Below are 22,579 nucleotides of genomic sequence, written 5' to 3' on the forward strand. Positions count from 1 at the left end.
TTTCCTCCTCACCTAGTTTGATTATTTTTCTCTCACGTTTCATTTTCCAATAATCTTTTTCCCCCTCTTCACTTCTTTTCGTCTCCCGTAATCTCTCCCATCGTTCACACCACTTCAGATGCAGGAGATCTTCCTATCGAATCACATGGCACATTTCATCCCCCTGCTTTCTCCCTCCGTGCGTGGGGGAGCTTGCTCTTGTTCGGAAGAGTGGCAAGTCTTGTGGTGTAGAGAGCTGGCTGGGGTCGAGATGGGGGATTATGTGCTGGCAGTGGTTTGGGTTTAGTTTTATCTCCTGTTTCCTTCCGTCGGATTTCCGCCTTGCAGTTATAATTTGTCGTTATAACCCTTACCTTTCCTTTGTGTACTACTCATGTTTTGGCTTTATCCATATAAAAGTAATCCAGATAATTCTTACAGTATTTATTTTGTCTGTCTTCCCAAGTCAGTTGTTAGGTAACGTTATGGTGCTACAGGCAAGTGTTATGCCACCCTTTGTGTTTACGCAAAGTATATAGAATAATATGGTGTTTACCTTTCCCATGGATTTCCCAATGGAAAAAAAAGTTGGAGAAGGGCGAAATGGTTTAAATTGGATTAACGATAGAAATTTGACAGAATGAACCGATTATGCTGTTTTATAGTTTTGATATTAAGGAATGAGATGACCTAACATGTTCTCATGAGTTGCAATTTAGGATTGAACGTGTAAAAATATAGTGGTCAGGCTAAGTAAGTTTTAGAATTCAGTTAGACTGAAATTGCACACTTTAGTTAAGTTTAATACGATCTGTATTGTATACGAAAACGTATCGTGTCATCACAATGCAGATATATCTACAATTATTGTGTCAATTTAAGAGTAGAACCATATTATAAGAATAATGGGTTAGATATGCAATACGTAAAATTACATAAGTTCCATATGTAGATTACTTTATAATGAGTGACTAAGCTCCACCTCCTTGAGAATAGCAGGTGATAGTATCAGCTGGGGTGCTTTGGTCACTAGATAAGTTGGAAGAAGCTGACACGCCCAGACCTGCTTGAATAAGAACAGTTGAACTGGAGGATGGAGACAGGGGAGATCTGTGGAAGTGAAAGCTCAGGAAAAAAAATGAGGAGTGGCGGTGATGATGTTTGTGCTGTGCTCTTGCCATAAGAAATTACAAGCAAATAAAGAGCGCCTCAGTGGCGTGATTGGTATGGTCTTGGCCTGCCACCTCAGTGGCCGCGAGTTCGATTCTTGGGCATTCCACTGAGGGGTTAGAGATGTGTATTTCTGGTGACAGAAATTCACTCTCGACGTGGTTCGGAAGTCATGTAAAGCCGTTGGTCCCGTTACTGAATAACCACTGGTTCCATGCAACGTAAAAACAGTATGCAAACAAACAAACAAACAAGCAAATGAACCTATTACCTAATAATTTTGAGTTGTGCTTGATTGTCCAAACCCACTAACCGCTTATCTACAAACATTACTTATTGTACGGTCGAAGTGAATCATTGCCAAATCTTATTATCCTTATTGATGTAATGTTCAACCAGTTTACTTGAGCTTATATTTTCATATGATCGATTCGACCCCCATTCTCGTATTTCCGTATCTCCTATCATCATTATCATTATCCTCTCTTCTCTCTATGTCCACATATCCTGTCATGTTCCTTTGAATGCTTCCTTTCCCCACCCACCCATCGCTTCCCCAAATCTCTTGAGTGCCGAACTCCCACCGGCTCCTTCCCCCCATCCCTTCTCCAAATCCCCCTTGCTTTCCCCCAGCCCATGACCCGCCATCCTTGCTCACCATCCTCAACTCGGGCAGCAGGAGCAGCGGCATCAGCGGCAGCAGAGTCCTCCACGCTGTGCCAGTCGCCCATCAGATTAGCACATTAATCCTACAATCAGAACGACAACGGGACATATCTGATAGTGGATTAACCTGCTGGCTTGGAAAATCCCCCCTCCACAATAAAATGGGTCTTAGGAGTCGTTACTCCCTCTGCCCCTACACTATTTATTATCGACCCCTTTACAACCCCCCCAACCTCATCTGGCTGCAGACACGCATGACGGGGTTTTCCATTTTATTTTGTTTTTCACGGAGTTTTTTTTTTTTTTTTTTTTTTTTTTTTTTTTTTTTTTTTTTTTTCTTGTACTTGTGGTCTTGTGTCCTTTCTTACTTCTGAGTTTCTGACTTTTATTAATGTAAATATCCTCATCTCTCTCCTCCTCATCTTCTCCTCTCATCTCTCTCTCTCCGGGACTCTTCTCTCTCCTTCTCGCTCTCTCTCGTCTCTCTGCGAACTTTTTTTTTTACGGAGTTAGTGAAGGCGAAAGATGAATAACGATGGTCGATGAGGGAAAGAGAATCGTCCGTGATTCATATCGAGGGTTCTTTCCTGTCGATGTTTTCATTCCTTCATCATCCACGGCCTATTGCTTTTCTCTCCTTCGAAAGGAGAGAGAGAGAGAGAGAGAGAGAGAGAAGTGGTTGTGTTTCTTTTTAATGTTAAGCTCGCGATACCCATCTTTCCTTCTTTTGGGGAGAAATTGAGGATTACGTTTTATTCTGGAAAAATTAATTGGATAGGGAATTTTGTTACGCGAAAAGGATAGAAAATTACTAAGGAATTTTAACAGGGAGGGAATCAGTTTTTGGCAGGAGGGTTGTGTTTATTCACAAGAGTTAATACAATAGTGGCATGTTGAAAGCTACGAGAATAAGAGAGGGAAGAACTTTTACGAAAAGAATTGTTTGATAAAAGATATATCTTAATAGATTTCTGAAGGGGACATACCAATCTGTGAACGTAAAATACTGTTTTCTCAACGAATATAGTTTCCTAAAACCGAGTTCCGATAGGAATATATTTAATTGAAAGCTGTATTCTGACACTTGAGACATTTACCAGGAAATGGAGCTATGAATGGGATTTGCCCAGACTGAAAATAGAATTCCTAAAGATGAATATCCAACTGAAAACGGGAATTTCTAAAAGATGAATATCCAACTGAAAACGGGGAATCTGAATGGAGAAATGGCATTGCGCGTATGTTAGAAGTGTGGACTTTGAAGTAACGCAAAGCAGAACTCCAATACCTGGAGGTGTACCGATTCCGAAATTGGATGTCTATTGTCGGGAGAGAGACGAGAAAATCCGCCGCCTGTCAAGCATTTGAGGGGGAGAGGAGGGAAGGGAAAGGTGTGACATTTATATATATGGGGAGAAAGTTACAGGTAGAGATGGAACTCTTGACTATTTGAGATTCTGGTATTGTCAACTTCGATAGGGGAGTAAGTTTACAAAACTTTGCCTTTCAATGGGAGAGAGAGAGAGAGAGAGAGAGAGAGAGAGAGAGAGACCTTACCTTACCTTACAGACCTTACATCTTGTTCGGGTTGCCCCAGGTCCCTCAGTGTGAGGCAACCTCTAATGTCTACCAGAGAGTTGCTAGTACATCTTCCGGTATATTTGCATCTTCCAATCTTGGATGGTCTGGGATGCAGTTTAGATATTTGTCGAGCTTATTCTTAAACACATCTACGCTCACTCCTGATATATTCCTCAGATGAGCTGGCAACGCATTGAATAGACGCTGCATTATCGATGCTGGTGCGTAGTGGATTAATGTCCTGTGTGCTTTCCTTATTTTTCCTGGTATAGTTTTGGGCACTATTAATCTACCTCTGCTTGCTCTTTCTGATATTTTTAGTTCCATGATATTTTCTGCTATTCCTTCTATCTGTTTCCATGCCTGAATTATCATGTAAGCGTTCTCTTCTCCTTTCTAGACTATATAATTTTAAGAATTGTAGTCTTTCCCAGTAGTCTAGGTCCTTAACTTCTTCTATTCTAGCTGTAAAGGACCTTTGTACACTCTCTATTTGTGCAATATCCTTTTGATAGTGTAGGGTACCATATCATATTGCAATATTCAAGTGGACTACGAACATATGTTTTATAAAGCATAATATGTGTTCAGCTTTTCTTGTTTTGAAGTGCCGTAACAACATTCCCATTTTTGCTTTACATTTTGTGCCAACAGAGTTGCTATTTGATCATTGCATACATGTTCCTATTCATCATCACACCAAGGTCTTTAAACTGCTTCCTTATTTGTGATGGTCTCATTATTAGGTCCCTTATATGCATATAGCTTTCTTTCTCTGTCTCCATAATTTATTGATTCAAATTTATCAGAGTAAATACCATCCTCTTTACCTCTGCCCAATCATATACTTTGTTAAGGTCTCTTTGTAGAGCGTTCCTATCTTCATCACAAGTAATTTCTCTACTTATTCTTGTGTCATCAGCGAAACTACTCACTACCGAATCCTTCACATTATTGTCTATGTCTTCAATCATAATAAACAAACAGTATTGCAGCTAACACCGTACCTTGCGGCACACCGGATATTACCTTTGACTTCATCCGATTTCTCGTCGTTTGCAATAACTATCTGTTTTCTGTTGTGTAAAAATTCTTTTAACCATCTTCCTACTTTATCCACGATATTGTGTTTTCTAATTTTCTTCGCTAATATATTATGGTCTACTTTATCAAAAGCTTTTTGCAAAGTCTAAATAAACCACATCTGTTTCATTTCCGCTTTTCATATTTTTGAATATGTTCTCACGGTGGACTAACAGTTGGGTTTGTGTACTTTTTATTTTTCCGGGTACGAAACCATGTTGTCCTTTATTAAACAAATTATTTTTTATTTTTTTATTAAATGTTTCATATATTTTTCTTCATTACCCTACCCTTTCATACACTTTCATAATATGTGATGTTAGACTCACAGGCCTATAATTACTTGCCTCTAGTCTTGATCCACTTTTGAAAAGAAGTAGGGTATATGCTAATTTGTGCTCATCATAAATCTTGCCTGTATCTACACTTTGTCTTAATAATATTGCAAGTGGCTTTGCGATAGAATGAACTACTTTCTTTCAACAAAATAGCAGGAATTCCATCAGGCCCTGCAGCAGCTCCATTTTAATTTCATTAATAGCCTGCACAATATCAGCTTCATTAATATCTATGTCAGCTAAATATTCACATCATTTTCACTCCCTTATCTATATCATTATCTTCATTATCTATTCTAGGGGTGAATTCTCTCTTATATCGTTTTGCCAGTATGTTGCAAATTTCCTTTTTTTCATTCGTTAATCTCCCTTCAATTCTCAGAGGGCCTATTTCTATTCTTCTTTTATTCATCTTCTTCGCATATGAGTATAATAGTTTGGGGTTTGCTTGATATTTTAATAGGGTTTTTTCTTCTTCCAAGTCCCGTTTTTCATTTTCTTTTGATTGTATAATCTTTTGTTCTGCATTTTCTATCTTACTTTTTAGTTCTATAACTTTCCATGCATTTTTTTTTTCTTTTGCAAGACCTTTTTTCCACTTTCTGATTTCTGGAACAAGATCCTTCTGTCTCTTGGTATGCATGAATGATGTTTACTTTTCTTCTTCGGTATATATCTCCACTATTTCTCCATATTTTATATAATATCTCCGTATTTACCCTTATGTCATCACTTACGAAAATGTTATCCCAATCTTTGTTTAATTTCTTCATTAATTTCTGACCATTTTATATTTTTACTGTAGAAGTTGTATTTTCCATATCCTTCCCACTTTTTCATTTCTTGCTTATCTCTATTTTCACTTGCTTTGGAATGAACTGTTAATTCTATGACATTTATGGTCTGAATATTCGCATTATAAAACTATTATTTCTTTAACATAATTCATCTCGTTCACAAATACTAGGTCTAAAGTATCCTTTCTTGTGGCAGGTGATTTATTTGTTGAATGTTGTATTCTAGTAGCATATCTAATAGCTTTTCAAATTGCCTCTTATCTTCTGCAACTACTATTACTCTCTTTTTTATATGTATAAGTACAACCACAATCTCCTATTCGTTCTTTCCATTCTACGAAAGGAAAGCTGAAGTCACCAGATAGGAGAATAGTCCAGTCCTTTGTGATTTCTACATATATCATCCAATTTTTCAATTATTAAGTCAACTCTTTAGTATTAGGAGGTCTATATATTACTATGTTCATCAATTTTTCAGATTCAAATTCTACCGCTATTAGTTCACATTCTGAGTTACTATATTTTCTCATATATTTTTCCTTGTTTTTTGTCTTTCCCATATATTGCGGTTCCCCCTTGATTCCTATTTTTTATTTCTATCTGATCTATAACGTTTGGAACCCTTTTATTTGATCATCATTCCAGTCTCTTGGGAGGAATACCAGGTTTCACTTATATTCATTATATCTATTTTCTTTTCATTTTGGGGTTAGTTCTTCTAAGTACTATATTTTTCTTTTTGAGTTACTCGTAACTAAACCCACCCTGCGCATTCATCACTATGATGGTTTGCGTGTTTTCTCCTTCATTTAATACTGGTAGTAATAAGGATTTTCCCATGTCTCTTTCCTGTTCTGGTATGTTGTTCTTTTTTTTCATTTCCAGAAATTCTGACATTAAAAAATCCAACTTTTCCATAATATTTGATCTTCCTCATCATAATTATTATTCATTTTGTGTCTGAATCTGCAATTTTCTCCGTTTCTGCAATATCCTCTTGCATAATAAATACAGTTATTATCTCTTGAGTATAATTTCGGAGCTGATGCTTTGAAATTTTTTGCTGACACCTCTGCATATCTCATTGGTGGTTTGCTTTTCTCTCTTACCTGATATTCTTGATTTCTCTCTTTATTTGTTTCTTTCTTATTTTGGATTTTATTACTTGGTTGGTTATTTATTTGATTATGATTCATGGCTACAGGGTGCATTATATTGCATTTTTTGTCGACTTACATCCTTTTCCTTCTTTTAGGTTTTTTACATATTTTTGGATGCAGATCTGCTAAGCTCATCCCCATATCCATCTAAGTACTGCACATTTACCATATATTCATAGTTTTGACATATCTTAGGATGTTTGTAGTAACATCTTTCTCCAAATCTGCAATTCCCTCTTTTCAAAAGGTTGCAGATTTTGTCTTTCTTGTCTATTTTTTCCTCTTTCCCGTCATTGTATATATCTGGGTAGAGCCTCTTGTCGGGATTTGCTTTTCTGTTTGTCATATCGTAATTTATTTCTTCGTAGGTATGCTGCTTTATTGCCTCATAGTAGTATCAATGAGTATCTCTGCATCCATACTTTTATCTTGTTCTTTGTTTTCCTTATTTTTTTTTTTCTGTCATTTCATTTTTGTTTACTTCTCTTCCGTTTTCTTCTTTTCTTCTCTTTGTCTTCTTCTTCTTCATCTTCCTCTTCTTCTTCATCCTCAACTATTTGTACATTCAATCTTGATTTAATACATTGCTCATCCATGATAGACATGTTCGAACAAAAAATTCTTGTACTCTTTTCTCAAATCTTGTATTACCTCAGCACACTGTGGATGGGTCGGAATGTTGCATGCCAGCACATTTTCTGATTAGGTTTTTGTGGATTGACTAGCTATACCAAACCTTACACAGTTTGCATGCTTTCGGCATTCTTTTCCTAATGGCAAATCAATTAGATAATTCACAAGATTCACCTTATTCATTTTCTTTGTCGGAATATGTTGGTTTATGCTATATTTCTTTATGAGTCTCTTGACCACTTGGATTTTATTTGGAAACTTCTTCAATTATTTTCAAGATGTTTTCATTAGATTTGTTCCAGTTTGAAGGATTAATAATCCTTCTAATATATCTATGAATGCTTTTGTATCTTTTTGGTTAGGACTGTTGCTGAGTTCATAGATGAGAAATTGTACAAGGAGACTAGGAAAAGGAGAAACCCTTGACATACGAAAGATGCACGTGTAGGTGAATTTAATAGTCAGAATGATGTTTTGATAAATAAAGAAGGAATAGAGAGAGAGAGACCTCATGAATAAATTTCAGAGCGGGGGGAATCTGAACGACTTTTTCCTTGTTTTCGAGAATTGAATTTAGAAGCGGAAAGATTATCTGACATATTTTTGAAGACGAAAGTTTTAAGGGATCAGGGTTTTTTTTCTTTCACTTGGTGCAAGAAATTGAAATTTGCAGTTGAAAGTTTTTCTACTTTTTATATAAGGCTCGTTCAGACTAGTTTTTAAAGTCTTGTGTGGTGTGCGCTTTAGGACCAATAAAATTCATAGAAAACCCGAAGATTCAATAGAAAATTTACAACAATGAACAAATTAAACCTCAAGAATTAATAGACATTTCACAGTTACGTAAAATGGAACCTCAAGAATCAATAGAAAATTTACAGTTGTGTAAAAATGAAATCTCAAGAATCAATATAATATTTACAGTTGTGTAAAAATTAAACCTCAAGAATCGATAGGAAATTTACAATTATGTAAAAATTTAACCAAGAATCAATAGCAAATTCACAGTTGTGTAAAAAGTAAACCTCAAGAATCAATAGCAAATTTACAAATATGTAACAGTGAAAACTCGAGAATCAATAGAAACTTGACACTTATGTAAAAATGAAATGGTTAAATCACCCACTTGATAGCAAAACTCTTCCTCTGATAAGTAAACCAACTGACAAAAGTTTTGGTTGATTTGCTTTATATTCAATTGAGGATTTGTATAATTTCCAAATAACGAAATTTTGAATCACAAATAATCTCCCTGGCTCGTGAATGTGAATAGAGGCATTTTATTCTGTGGACCGTAATTTAGTACTTTAAGGTTGGGAACCGTAAAGCTGTGGCGACACAAACAGTCTCCTCATTAGAAAACAGAAGAAACCAGAAATATATATGGCCATACATAAAGGGGCCTCCCTTTGTCTGGAGGCGTTGACTAGTCCTTCTGTAGGGAGGTTGCCGGAGTTTGTTGTGGTGGGGGGGGGGGGGTGGGGGGGGGGGGGGGGGGGGGGGGGGGTGGGGGGGGGGGGGGGGGGGGGGGGGGGGGGCGGGGGGGGGGGGGGGCGGACGCCGTGACCCATTCCCCCTAATTCCAAGAGCAAGCGATGCCAGACAGAATCCATCGCCTCCCTCTCTCCCCCCATCGTTCCAAATGCGTGGGACATTTGCAATTCATGAGGGACCGTAAGTAAATCGCGATGCCTTGTCCCCTTTTAATTTGTCGAAGGCTCCGGGGCCCATTCAATTTGCGATCGCTTCTTTGGCTTTCAGTACCTTAGCCATTGGCCGGATTATTTCCAGTTTCATTCCGTCATTTCTGTTTCTCCTCCTCCTCCTGCCAGCCCCTCTCCCCTATCCTTACATGTCCCGTCTGTAATCTTGTATCTTTTCTACTGTGAATAAAGTCTCTCTCTCTCTCTCTCTCTCTCTCTCTCATTTTCTTATGGCAAATTTTTTTTCGTTTTCATCGCGACTTTTGCGGGTATTTTCTTTGTTTTGTATTGTTTTTGTCATAAGTAAGATACAAGATTATTTTTGTCAGTTTATTTAAGGATTAATTAGTCATTTCATGGAAAAAACGTAATTTTACATAAGCAGTGTAGATTAAATCTTGTGTTTCTTTTCGAATTGTAAACTTTGTCGGTGTAGATTTTTGATTTGTGAGACGTTTTTCCTTTTCTTTCTCCTCGCGACCACCATTATTTATAGAAGGGTTCCTGCTCCTGATTATGACATTATTATTGATCTGTACGTACTGCATGCAATATTAAGAGTAACGGGACCTGGAAGTGTGCCATAAAAATTTATTATTTATGAATATGTGGTGTACTTGACAAATCTGTGGCCCACCGGAAATCGATTAGCGGAATGTGTTCATAAAAAGTAACCCTACCGAATGTCGTTTGTTAATGTCCTTTAACATAAGAAGGAGGCCTTTTACTACATTAATATTAGTGCTAGTCCTCCTATTTGATGCTGGAGCTTTAGTTGCCGGTTTGTAAATTAACCGTTTCTTTTGCATTGTGTTGTCATTACGAATACTTGTTTTCATGCCTATCTCCAGAGTTATTACCAGGGATTACTAATGCATCCTAAATGTCCTGTTTATTTTATTTATTGGGATTGTAATGTTGAGTAAAGGCGTTTGTTATGGTGTTTAATGGTCTGTTCATTAAACTGGCTAAAAGTGTCTGATAACATTATATTTAAAGATGTGGTCTTATATTTTCTTGTGCCCTAGAAACCATGTTCTACAGTGTAACGAACAACTTTCCATCCTTTATAACTATGGGAGACACTGGAACTGGAAATCTATCATTGCTATCCAGCGGACTAGCGTGACCGTGGATTTCACTCTTATAGATATTTTATTTTTTCGTTTATTTGGTAAAGTTCTTAAACTTCCGAGAAATTCTCTTACGACCTAAAATGAAGTGAAGAGAGAAGGGAAAATTAGAGGCAAGGGGTACAGTGTGTAGAGCCTCTCCTCCTTCTCCTCCTAAACCTCCTCCTCCTCCTCCTCCCTTCTTGTCGTGACGTTTTGTCGCCAATCTTTTCTCTGAGGGAAAAGGGGATTTTAGGCGACGTGTGACAAATTGGTTGCCGCTGGATGGCGATAAAAATCTCGACGCTCCTCGAGTAATGACCACGCTAATTCCTACGAGGAAGGATATTTTTTTTATGATGATTTTTTTTTTTTTTTTTTGTTTTTTTTTATTCAAGTGACAGTATTGTTTGTTGGTATTGTTGTTCTGCTTGGGAAGAGTATCTCGTATATATATATATAATATATATATATATATATATATATGATACTAAATGTATACATATTAAATATATCTATATATATATAATAATATTATAATATAATAATATATAAGTGGAGACAGCCAAGGAAAACTAGGATTACTAAGCATACAATTTATGATTATATATATATATATACGTATATATATATATGTATACTTACATATACATTATACATAATAATATATATAGTATATATAATATAATATATATATAACTATATATAATTATATATATAGAGGTATATTGCAATTGCACATTTCAATTTTCCTAAATACAAGTGGCACTCAAAAGTTAACAGTTGTTTTGGAGGTTTTAACTGATGCGTTTTTTTTCAGCCGTTGTTTGATTTATTTTTAAATCCATTTACTTCCGGGAAGGTTGGCTGCGATTAGTTTTGCGTTAAGCGCTTTTGTCGGTGGGCAGTGGTCCATTTCCCCCCTTTTATTTCCGTCACATACTTCGGGGAAAATATGTCTCAATTTTTTTCCTCAGGGAAAATATAAATCTTCCTCAGTTTTTTCCCCGTCCATTAGGGATCAGGCATTATAACGTACATCCCTTTTTTTTTATTATTATTATTACTTAGGACTCTCTCTCTCTCTCTCTCTCTCTCTCTCTCTCTCTCTCTCTCTCTCTCTCTCTCTCTCCTCACACACACACACGGTTACTAAGCTCGAATATATTTTCTTCCCCTCCTCGCTCTCTCTCTCTTTGGTTACCCCATCATCAACTGTCTTATCACGCATTACCATATTCTTATTAATATTCTCTGTCGTCATCGTTCTTATCGTTATGGTCGTCATTATCGTCGTTTTTATTTTCTCTCTCTCTCTCTCTCTCTCTCTCTCTCTCTCTCTCTCTCTGATTTGTATTTTGGCTTAATACTTATTTCAGTATTTTTGCATCGCTTTTATTGTACATTTTTGTTTTTGTCTATAAATACTCTTTTGCGAAAATTACTGACTGAATACTACCTAGATAATAATAATAGTAATAATAATAATAATAATAATAACCCATTTGTCAGAAATAATTGGATATTTGAATAATTTATTAGGCTTGTAGTTTTTTTTTTCAAAAATTGCAAGAAAGGCTCAAAAATTGAAAGAAAGGCTTTAAAAATTGCAAGAAAGGGTTTAAAAAATTACAAGAAAGGCTTTAAAAAAATTGAAAGAAAGGCTTTAAAAATTACAAGAAAGGCTTTAAAAAATTGAAAGAAAAGCTTAAAAAAATTGAAAGAAAGGCTTTAAAAAATTACAAGAAAGGCTTTAAAAAATTGCAGGACTTTAAAAAATTGAAAGGAAGGCTTGAAAAAATTGAAAGAGGCACTCTTAAAACAAGAAATGAAGAAAAGAAGCGACCTGGGGCAATTGGAGAGAGAGAGAGAGAGAGAGAGAGAGAGAGAGAGAGAGAGAAGCCTCCTTGATGTACCGTCGGGGCTGGAAAGCCACAGCACCGTCATCATCATCGTAGTCATTATTAATGTGGAGGTGATGTGCCGATAAGATAACATTATAACGCGTGCACTTGTAGCGTATATTATGTTTATTTGGGGCGGGGGTGGTGGGTTTGATGGTGATTTTGGGGGAGAGGGGAAGGACCGTCGTAGAAGATAGATTTAATGGGAGGAGGGTCGTCCCTTAACGCAGTTCGTAGAGTTGGTTAACGACCATTAATGGTGGGCACCCGTCTCTCTCTCTCTCTCTCTCTCTCTCTCTCTCTCTCTCTCTCTCTCTCTCTTTCTCGTCCTTCGGTATGGCAACCCCGAGGCTCCCTCGTCTATCCCTTTTAATCACACCAAGACTGTGATAGTGGTGGAGACTCCTCTCTCTCTCTCTCTCTCTCTCTCTCTCTCTCTCTCTCTCTCTCTCTCATCTTTTTTTTTAAAGTTTATATATGGGATCTCAGATTTAGCCGTGTTATTTCCTTTGTTACGAAGAATGTTCTTAACGAACTTCTTGAATATGATTATTTGAAATAGAAATGTTGCGAATTTGGTGATTATGGAGTTCTCTCGTTTCATCATTGAGCATCGCAGATTCCAAAGAAAACTAGCCCTGAATGAATGGTGTCACGCCCGCGAGGAAAGGATAAGTTCGCCGAAGCCCTCCTGATTTCCTCCTGATTTGATATAATGAACTCTCACATCTAGTGTTTTTCTGTCGTCTTGCCATTTCACTCCGTTGCTCGCCGCAGTAGTTGCGACCAGCAGTAGTCGACTACCAACTAGGCTCGTCATTCACTGAATGTGCCAGCAGCGGCATAGTGGAATTTGGGGAATGCGCCCATATGCTCCACCCTGTCCTGGGAATCGAACACAGGTCGACCAGTTGTGAGGTAGATTGATTAAGGTGTAACTAAGCTTCACTGAGAGGGACACTTTAAATTTTTTTTTGCAATTTTTTAACACAACCTCGGGTGTAAAGTGAAATTTCGTTCAAATTTGTTTTATGTTTGACTTTTTACATAAGGTGGGTTTCACTGAATTTTTTTTTAGCTCCAAGAGTAACTCTCTCTCTCTCTCTCTCTCTCTCTCTCTCTCTCTCTCTCTCTCTCTCTCTCTCTCTCTCTCTCTCGTGTTTGAAGATTATAGTAATTTTGCCGTAAATGCATTTGTCTTAGGAATACATAAACTCATGATTATATGTACTTATATGATATATATACTATCTATATATATATATATATATATATATTATGGGATATATATATAAATATTATATATATATATAGATATATATATATAGTATGTATGTAGTATGTATGTATGTATGTATGTATGTATATATAGTAGGGGCATTCAAGAGTAGGTGAAAGGGCAGATATAATTTTTTGTTATTGTTTTGATTGGAGACTTGATTGGTGTAATTATTTTGACAGTTCAACAACATGTTTGTGTTATTTGATCCAACAGAAATAGAAATATAGCTTTTGCATATTAACAGGGTATTTATGATGAGTAAGTGTATGTGTATTTGTATATATATATGTATATGTATATAATATACGCAGTTTTCCACCAAGCCTGCCTATATATATTTATTTAGAAGAGTAGAATTGAAGAATGAACTATATATTATATATATATATAACGAAAATGAAAGAGAAAAGGAATCAAGGTGAAGCAATAAATTGTGAAATGAAACTCTATGTATGTTAGTCTACAAAACCACAGTGAAAGCTTTTAATGCACTAGTTTTAGTACATAGAAGATACAAGAATAAAAACATTTCTTCATGAGAGATAGGCTTCCTGATATATTTTAAAGTATTTAGAAGATACAAGAATAAAAACATTTCTTCATGAGAGATAGGCTTCCTGATATATTTTAAAAGTATTTCAGACTTAAATGAGTCTTGTTTTATTGAGGAAACATTGTTAATGATGATATCATTTTGTGTCATGGGATCTATTGTCAGAGACTTGCTAGTTATTAGACACCACATATTTGAGCTGCGGGACAAGAACGCTGCCATGTTTACCAGAGATTGCATTTTTGTTGGTTGCATAACCCATTAACAACTGCCTTCTGCTGTTTACAGAAATTAATTAATATCACCGAAAAATGCATCCTCAGCTCCCATTGATAAGTAGGGCATGATATTAGACTGACGCCGTCGAAAGGTGAATTAAAAGAGAGAGAGGGGGAAAACATAGAAAGAAGAAAGTAAAGACGTAAAAAAGAAAAGGAAGAGAAGACAAGAAGATAAGAGAAAAAAAAAAGAAAAGAAGAAAGGCAAAGAGAAGAAAAAAGAAAAAGAGAAAAGAAAAAACGAAAAGAAGAAGAGAAAAAAGAAAGAGAAAAAGAAAAAAAAAGAGAAGAAAGTAAGAAAAAAAAAGAAAAAAATTCCTAAAGAAAAGTTAAGAATAAGGAAGGAAGAGACGAGGGTGGAGGATAGCGAAGGAGTGAGAAGCAAGGAAAAGGGGGAGCTAGGGAGGGGAGAGGGACAAGAGTAACGTAAGAGGAAGAGAGAGAGAGAGAGGAAGAAGAGAGAGAGAGAGAGAGAGGAGAGGGAAGAGAGAGAGAGAGCGCTATGCTGTTGAAAATATTGATGAGATGCCCGCAGACTTTGTCATGTATTGAAGCAGCCTTCACAATTCGATACTCCTTGTTTGGCAATATTTATGTATTAAAGTTGGATCATTATAATAAAAAAATAATTATATTTTTCATCTGTGAATATCTATGTTTTCCTCAGTAAGAAAAGGAAGGAAAGATTGAACCCTCTTACGAACTATCTCTCACGTTGCGACAACCTACGATCATCTGTCTGGCTTTCAGAGTAAGCCTTTGTCACGTAACCCTTATGCCTTCTCTCTCTCTCTCTCTCTCTCTCTCTCTCTCTCTCTCTCTCTCTCTCACATCTTACCCCTATCATTTCTCTCTCACTATCTCCAATATTTCAAACTTGGCCGAAATATTGTTCAAAGCTCACTCTGTATAGTATGTTTATTTTTAAGACCATTGTCTCTGTGACATCACTTCACAACCATTCTGTGTAGTGTTACCTGTGAGTGCAGACAATATGCTGACTTCTTCAAAAACTGCATAGTGTTTAAGTATTTGCTAAATTATAGGAAACTTTAAAATCCCCCGAGGCACGAGAGGAAGACACAGCCTCCCCCTCCCTATTGTTTCTCGAGTTGAATAAAGGTATATAAAGGTAGGAAATACTGTTTCATGCACTTATTTCCTCCCGAGCCCCTCCCCCGTACCCCCTTAAAAAAGTCCTTTATGGTAATGGTTATGGCGTTAATAGATGATGGTGATAAGATCTATAATGGGGAAGATAATAGTTTGGGCGACAGTAATGGGGAAGTTATCTTTCGTTCGAGGTATCATTATTCATACGGGAAGAACTGTTTTCCTAATGGGGTAAAGTGTTTCCGTTCCTAGTCTCAAGGTCATGAGTGGTTTCAGCTATTACAGAGATGGGCTTTCAGAGTTAAAGACAAAGCTACTGTTATTTTCATTAGTTGAGGTTTTCACACAGGCGTATTTTGATGTTGGCGAAGTTCCTCGACTAACATAGTCTCAAACATTCCTTTTTTTTTTTTTGGGGTGTAGCATAGTTAACTCAATTTATATGATAATTTGATTGAAAAGTCTTATGTGATAAGCATTCGGATGTCCTCATGCAGTCCGTGCTTGACGAAGGGTTAAGGGAAAAAAAGCAGGGTCTAACCTGGTTCTCAAATATTCAAATATTGTATTCGTAAGAGTAAATATGATCTTTATTTAGATATATTTCAAATCTCTCTCTCTCTCTCTCTCTCTCTCTCTCTCTCTCTCTCTCTCTCTCTCTCTCTCTCTCTCTCTCTCAGGGTAGTAAGATATTTATGTTTCTGGAATAATTGCCGGCAATAATGAAGCCACGTCGACCAGGGTGTATACAGACCTATCCTGATGTTAATCGAAGGTGGATGTTATGGGAGCGGCTTCAGCATGCAATACCTTTTTGAGTTATGGGGCCCCTAGTTCGAATCACTAATAATAGGGTATGGGAGATGTAAAGGGAGAATCCCCATTGACTTCCCGCTGTGCAGTATATGTCTCCACATTACGTTAATAACGAGTTGAAAGGGCTTAACGATTGTCTTTGAATTCGATTTTTGGATACCGACCGAACATACACTCTGGTAGATTTTATCATCGGGAGGAGAAATAGACTGAAATATTTACGTTAGACTTCACTTCCATGTGACTTGAGTTAGAAAATTGGTGCTAAAATAATGAGGTTTAGAATGATTATATTTTCACTAAGTTTTAGAAATATTATATTTTGAATAAAGACAATTTTAAATTCCTTCAACTTTAACCAGTGTTCGGTTCCTTTAAAGTTTTTCGTTTTACCTTATACTTTCATGTGTTGATTAATGTAAAGTTAATTCATTCATGATTAATATTCTTGAAATTTTGATTTATTCTCATTTGCCTTCTTCTTCTTCTTCTTCTTCTTCTTTGTGAAGTTGTGTTGACAAGCTAGACGTTTTCGCTATTTGTCTGTCCCAACGGGATACAAGACCAGACCCTTGTCTGGGAATGTCCTTACTTATGTTGTCTGTTCATTTCTTTATTGCCGTAATCTCATATTTAGCATATCGGGTTCCCTCTTGCGCGAGCCCCCCTTTCCCGGTAGGTGTAAGGTAACTGGCACCAACCGTCGCGGGTTTTATACAATTATTTCCACGACATTTAGGTGCTACATATCAAGGACTGTGTTTGATGTGTCGTGAGGAAATTAGATGAATAAGGGGAAAGTGTGGGAAGTAGGCATATGGAGGAAGATTTCATGGCCTCCTCCGAGGGACTCTTGATAAGGTAGGGTTAGGCGTAGGGCGATATGAATAGGTGGAAACGTGGATGGAACTCTGTAGTAAAGGTCGAAATGAAACTTGTGAATACGTGCCAGATGTCCCAGGTTCCTTATTGGCACTTCACGCCTGTCAGCCCATAAAGGCCTGGTGGCTCTTCTTTTTGTTTGATCCTCTTCAGACCTTGTTACGCACCAAGCATTTCGAAAGAAGCTGGCTTCGTTAAACGAAGTGTCTCGGTCATTTAAGATGAATATTAGAGATGAAATTTACAAAATGATCATCTCGCGCCTTCAGTAAAAGTGTGGAATAAGTATATGAAATGGTTTTGTGAATGAAGATGAGAACACCACTCAAACGGGAAGCAACCAACATCCAAATCTCAAAGATGCGATCGAGCTAGGACGTGGTGGGAGACATATAAGGAAAGTACAAGTAAGGTATTTCACACACACACACACACACACACACACACACAGAATTAGTCAGGGCGACTTGTCGAGAGGGTGAGAGATGACTTTCTTGTTATTGTTGCTTAGGCCACTTCTCACGACACGGCGTGGAGTTGTATTTATGGTTGTCAGGCTCTTGTTCCTTCTTCCCCGTGTCTTGGATTTTCTCGAATATATTGGTATTTTCCCTCAAACTTTTGAACTTTTTTCTGTAGAGCAAGTGTATGGCGGGGCTTCCAGAAAATATTTAGTGTGTGATATGTGAGTCATATCTTGATCATTATTTTTTTTTTTTTTTTTTTTTTTTTTTTTTTTGTAAACAATTACAGTGAAATTAATTTCTAAATGAAGTTGTGCAGGGTGCTTTGTTTTAGATTTGAGCAAACTTAGGTGAGCCTCCCTCCCTTTCTTCAACTCTCTTCTCTCTCTCTTGATGTTTATCCACAAATGGGTGCGCATTTCAAATATTCCGAAATTTACATGTCTTCTATATAGCCCCAGTACCTAAGATTAGGACGTTTGATATAAAGGGAGCTTGTTTTTAAAGGACTTGAGAGGGTAAGGTATGCCTTGAAGGTATTATGGTAGGAGCTTGCAGCCCTCGCACTGTTGTCTTGTATTAACAAAATGCTCTCTCTCTCAATAAATAAATATATAAATAATTAAATAAATAAATAAATAAATAAATAAATAAGGTTAGTAATGGATTACGCAACTCTCTCTGTGATACACGAACAAACTCCTCTGGTTTCTCTGAAGCCAGCTAGCTAATGCGTGTAAAGTGTGTGGGTACCGAGACACGTTACGGTCGTTGTTGTAAGGACCTCCCCGCTGGCTATTTCCGAGGCCATTCCTATATTCTTACCATCATAATTCCAGTTGTCAAAAGCGCGGGAACAGGGCCAGGTGACAGGAATGCTTTTGGGTTCTGAGGGATGCTGGAATGGATGATGCTGAGAACTCAAGACAGAAAAGGGAAAGTTTTTTTTTTTTTTTTTTTTTTTTTTTTTTTATAACTTGACCCATCGGTCTTTAGAATCCCCTCTTCTTCTTCTTCTTCTTCTTCACACACGTACATGTACCAAATTTGTAGCCTTATTGTAAGTAATAGCGGTTTTATGTGCTGGTAAGATTATTATAGCTATGGAATATCGTCTTTTTAATTTTTTTTGTTTTTGTTTTTACATACCGACAGAAAAAGAAATATCTTTATGCAAAATGATGAAAACAATGATTCTGAGTGTAAGTAAGGAACTGAAGGATTTAATAATTTTCAAAACCTAGTACACCACCGCACTCCTATAGATCGTTTGTTAACATATTGATCTTGGTACGTCTGCAAACAATTCCAGTATTGTCCCTTACAGAGTGATGAATATTATGATGGTTAAACTGCTGAACTAACTGCCGTGGTTAAATATAAATAACATCGCAGAGCTATGGGAGTCGTTTAAAATTTACATGAGATACTGTATGTAGGTTAGTAGGACGAATGCCCATTATGTGGAGAGAATTTGCTTCATAATAGCAATTTAAGCTTCACCAGAGAAACTTTGAGCTTTTATAGATGGTTTCTTTGGTCATACAAATTTCAAGTCATAAAACTATGACGTGAAAATTGAGGAGTGAAATGAGACACACGAACGGGTGTTGCTCTTTAGTGATCGTTATTGTTGTTTTTGTTAGAGGTTGACAGGTCGTACAATAACACACGTGATGTAATGGCTTAGAGGGAAGAGGAGTGGCATATGGGAGGGACAGGAAGAGAGGGAGGTCATGTGATGGATGAGCTACGAATGGAGCTGGCGAAAATCCCCCCCTTTTTCCCATAGGTGGAAATGCCCCTTTCTTCCCGCGGGAGGCTCCCTATTTCCCTCTTTTTCATACCCTTTCCACCCTCCTTTTTCATGCTGTCAGGCGCTTGAACGATGTTGATTCCCTAATTATCATCAAGAGATTTTATCTGTCCTTATTCATCTTTTCTGCCCTCTCATCGCGCTCTCTCTCTCTCTCTCTCTCTCTCTCTCTCTCTCTCTCTCTCTCTCTCTCCCCGGCTGTGCTTTATTTACTCATCTTCTGCGAGCTCTCCATCTTTTTTCTTATAATCTCTCTTGAAGCTACGGTCCAAGCTTAGAAATTGTGGAGGGTTTTTTTTCTTTCTCCTCCTCCCCCTTCCTTTGTTCAGAGATCTCGCACGCTATTGCTGCTATACGCGTATGAATATTAATGCGGAAATGACGCACATACGCCTTTGAGAATGTTAAATGAAGACGCTGGAAATTTGGTTATTAATGAGGTGGACGTGGTGTACTTTATATACCATCTTTGGGCCTCGAGCTCATTTTTTCCCTACTCATTAGACTTCTCCGATTTTTGCCTTAAATAAAGACTGGGATCGCCTCTTGGGGCTGCTGTCTTCTTTTATTTCTTTTATATTGTTATTGTGAACAGTTTTTTTGTTTCATTTTTCACTTTGCATCTCGCGTAGAAATGAGTTGAAGTCTGCTTGTTACAGAATGACGCTGATGTGTGTATATGTATATATTATATTATATATGCTTAAAAAGTCACAGTAGATGCACGTGACTTCATTAAATAAGCGAATACCACAGGAAAATGATAGGCAGAAATCCAAGCGCTTTCGTCTTTACTAACACATTGTCAAGGAACGAATGTCCCTCGACAATGTGTTAGTAAAGACGATAACTCGTGGATTTCTGCGCATCATTTTCCTGTGGTATTCGCTTATTATATCTATATATATATATATATATATATATATATATATATATATATATGTGTGTGTGTGTGTGTGTGTGTGTGTGTGTGTGTGTGTGTGTGTGTGTGTGTGTGTGTGTTTATGTTGCATTGCAAGGACACTAATATTCACTAAACCAACAATTTTCATTGGGGCACTTATTTCCCAGTGCGATATCACATCATGAGAAGCAAAAAATGTTTCTTCAGTCATGAACATTTATTGACATTTCCACGTTTTCTTCTTTACAGATTCAGCCTCTGGCAGGTCCTCTGGAAGGAGGCACTCTGGTCACTATTGAAGGTAGCAATTTGGGCCTCAAGGAAGAGGACGTCAGGAACAACGTGTATATCGGCGATGTCCCTTGCTACGTCCACGATTACCAGGTGTCTGTCAGAATCACCTGCCGAACTAGTCCTGCTCCTCTGCGGCACGGTGTTCCCATCTCTTCTGACCTTCAGTTCCCTGTCGTTGTCACAACGCCTGCTGGAACAACTCAGTCCACTGTAAAATTTACGTATACGGTAAGTGACGCAAAGATTTATTTATTTTTTTAAGTTTAGTTCTCGAATATATTTATCACTTGTCCACAGTTATACTGTCCCATTTTTTAACTGTAGCATTAACTTCGAACATTCTTTCCCTCAGAACGTGACAGTAACTGGGGTGGAGCCCCCTCGTGGCCCCGTGTCTGGGGGCACGGTGCTTTCCATCAGCGGCCGCTTCTTAAACGTAGGATCCCACGTTTCCGCCGCCTTAGACGGCCTCCCTTGCATAGTCAACAAGACGCAGTCGTCGTCTCACCGTCTGGTATGCGTCACCTCAAGAGCCACCGACGTGGCAGGCGACGGAGTCATCGAAGACAACGGCGAGGTCCCGAGCAAAGTTCGGACGTTGACCGTGTCTGTGGACGGTGCTCATCGGACCCTGGCGTCACCTTTCACTTACACACCAGATCCTCGAGTTCTTGAACTCAAGCCACTGAGGAGCCCGTGGGGCGGAGGTCGATTAATTACCGTCCATGGCACGTACCTTGATGCCATTCAGGCCCCGAAAATTACGGTCTTGCTTTACGAGCGCGTCCTGAATTCATCCGCCTGTCACGTGCTAAGCCCCGATCAGATGGAATGCCCCTCCCCGCCTCTAGATCGAGATACACTCTTGGCAATACTCGAGTCCCACGATGAATCGTCGCGTCGACGTCGCCGACGAAGTCGCAGCAGAAGATCGCACAAATCGCAGAGATCACCAAGACGCCGAGATCACGACGGCGACGAAGTTGTAGTAGACGTTGGGTTCGTGATGGACGGAGTCACGTCTGTCCTGCATCTTCGCAAACACTTCCCCAGCGTTAGGTCACGACTGACATACGTCACGAACCCCCTGTACTACACCTTCCCCCACGGCGTCAAGCTGTACAAGGGAGACACGCTCGTCATCGAAGGAGAGCACATCAACGACGCCTCCGACGAGAGCGACGTCCGAGTCACCATAGGGAAAGCCATCTGCAACGTCACGTCGCTGGCGGCTACGCAGCTGGTGTGCACTCCGCCCGAAGGTCAGCCCGATCCCACCGACGAAAGAGGTGTAGCCACCACGGAACGTCTCCCGTTGGTAGTAGTGCACGTGGGCAAGTATTTGCGCTTCCCCTTGGGCGTGCTGCGCTACGAAAGGCATCGTAGGTTCCCGCTGACCCCTGAGGGCATTGCTGGATTGGCGGGCGGTGCCCTCTTCTTGGTGTTGGCTTCCTTCGTCGTGTTGGCCGTGTACCGAAGGAAATCGTCGCAGGCAGAGAGAGTGTACAAGCTCATGCAGTTACAAATGGACAGCCTTGAAAGCCACGTCCGAACGGAATGCAAACAAGGTGAGAACAGATATTAAATGATTTTTGGTAACGATGAAAATTGTCAGTCAAGTCATTAGTATTAGTGATTTTAAGTATAGATTTAGAAAATGGTCTATTGCTTCCCATTAATTCACTGCTGTCCATGTTTTGATTTTTTCGCTTTGTAACTTGAGAAGCGTTGCCTGATGTGTACATGGAAGATTTCGCTCTTTAAATACAGAGAATATTTTCACTAAAGTGTAAATATGCATGGATGATTTAGCTATGTGTATCCTCAAATAAAAGGAAAATCTTTCGTCTTCACTCGAATTAATGTGGCGTTAACGCCTCATTTTTTTAGGTGATTTTTCTTGCATTATCCCTGATGTATTCGTCCTCAAGGGCTGCTGCTTGTATCCCTTAAGTGTTTTGGTTGAAGCACACAAAAGTTTTCTTTACCACTTTGATTGATGACTAGTTAGTCTCAGACATGTTGGTGGCCAAATGAGGTATTGAGAGAGA

The 22,579-nt window shown here is 38.3% G+C and overlaps 1 protein-coding gene across 1 annotated transcript in view; it reads left to right on the forward strand.

Annotated features, from left to right (window-relative positions):
- Nucleotides 1-22,579, forward strand: part of LOC135218106 (plexin-B-like) — a 535,564-nt gene that overhangs the window by 468,460 nt on the left and 44,525 nt on the right. Inside the window, exons 10-11 of the mRNA XM_064254254.1 lie at nt 20,484-20,756; nt 20,881-22,096. Coding sequence (XP_064110324.1) covers nt 20,484-20,756; nt 20,881-22,096 — 1,489 coding nt within the window. The remainder of the gene's footprint in view (nt 1-20,483; nt 20,757-20,880; nt 22,097-22,579) is intronic.

This window comes from Macrobrachium nipponense, chromosome 19 (assembly GCF_015104395.2).
Source record: "Macrobrachium nipponense isolate FS-2020 chromosome 19, ASM1510439v2, whole genome shotgun sequence".
Lineage (NCBI taxonomy): Eukaryota > Metazoa > Arthropoda > Malacostraca > Decapoda > Palaemonidae > Macrobrachium > Macrobrachium nipponense.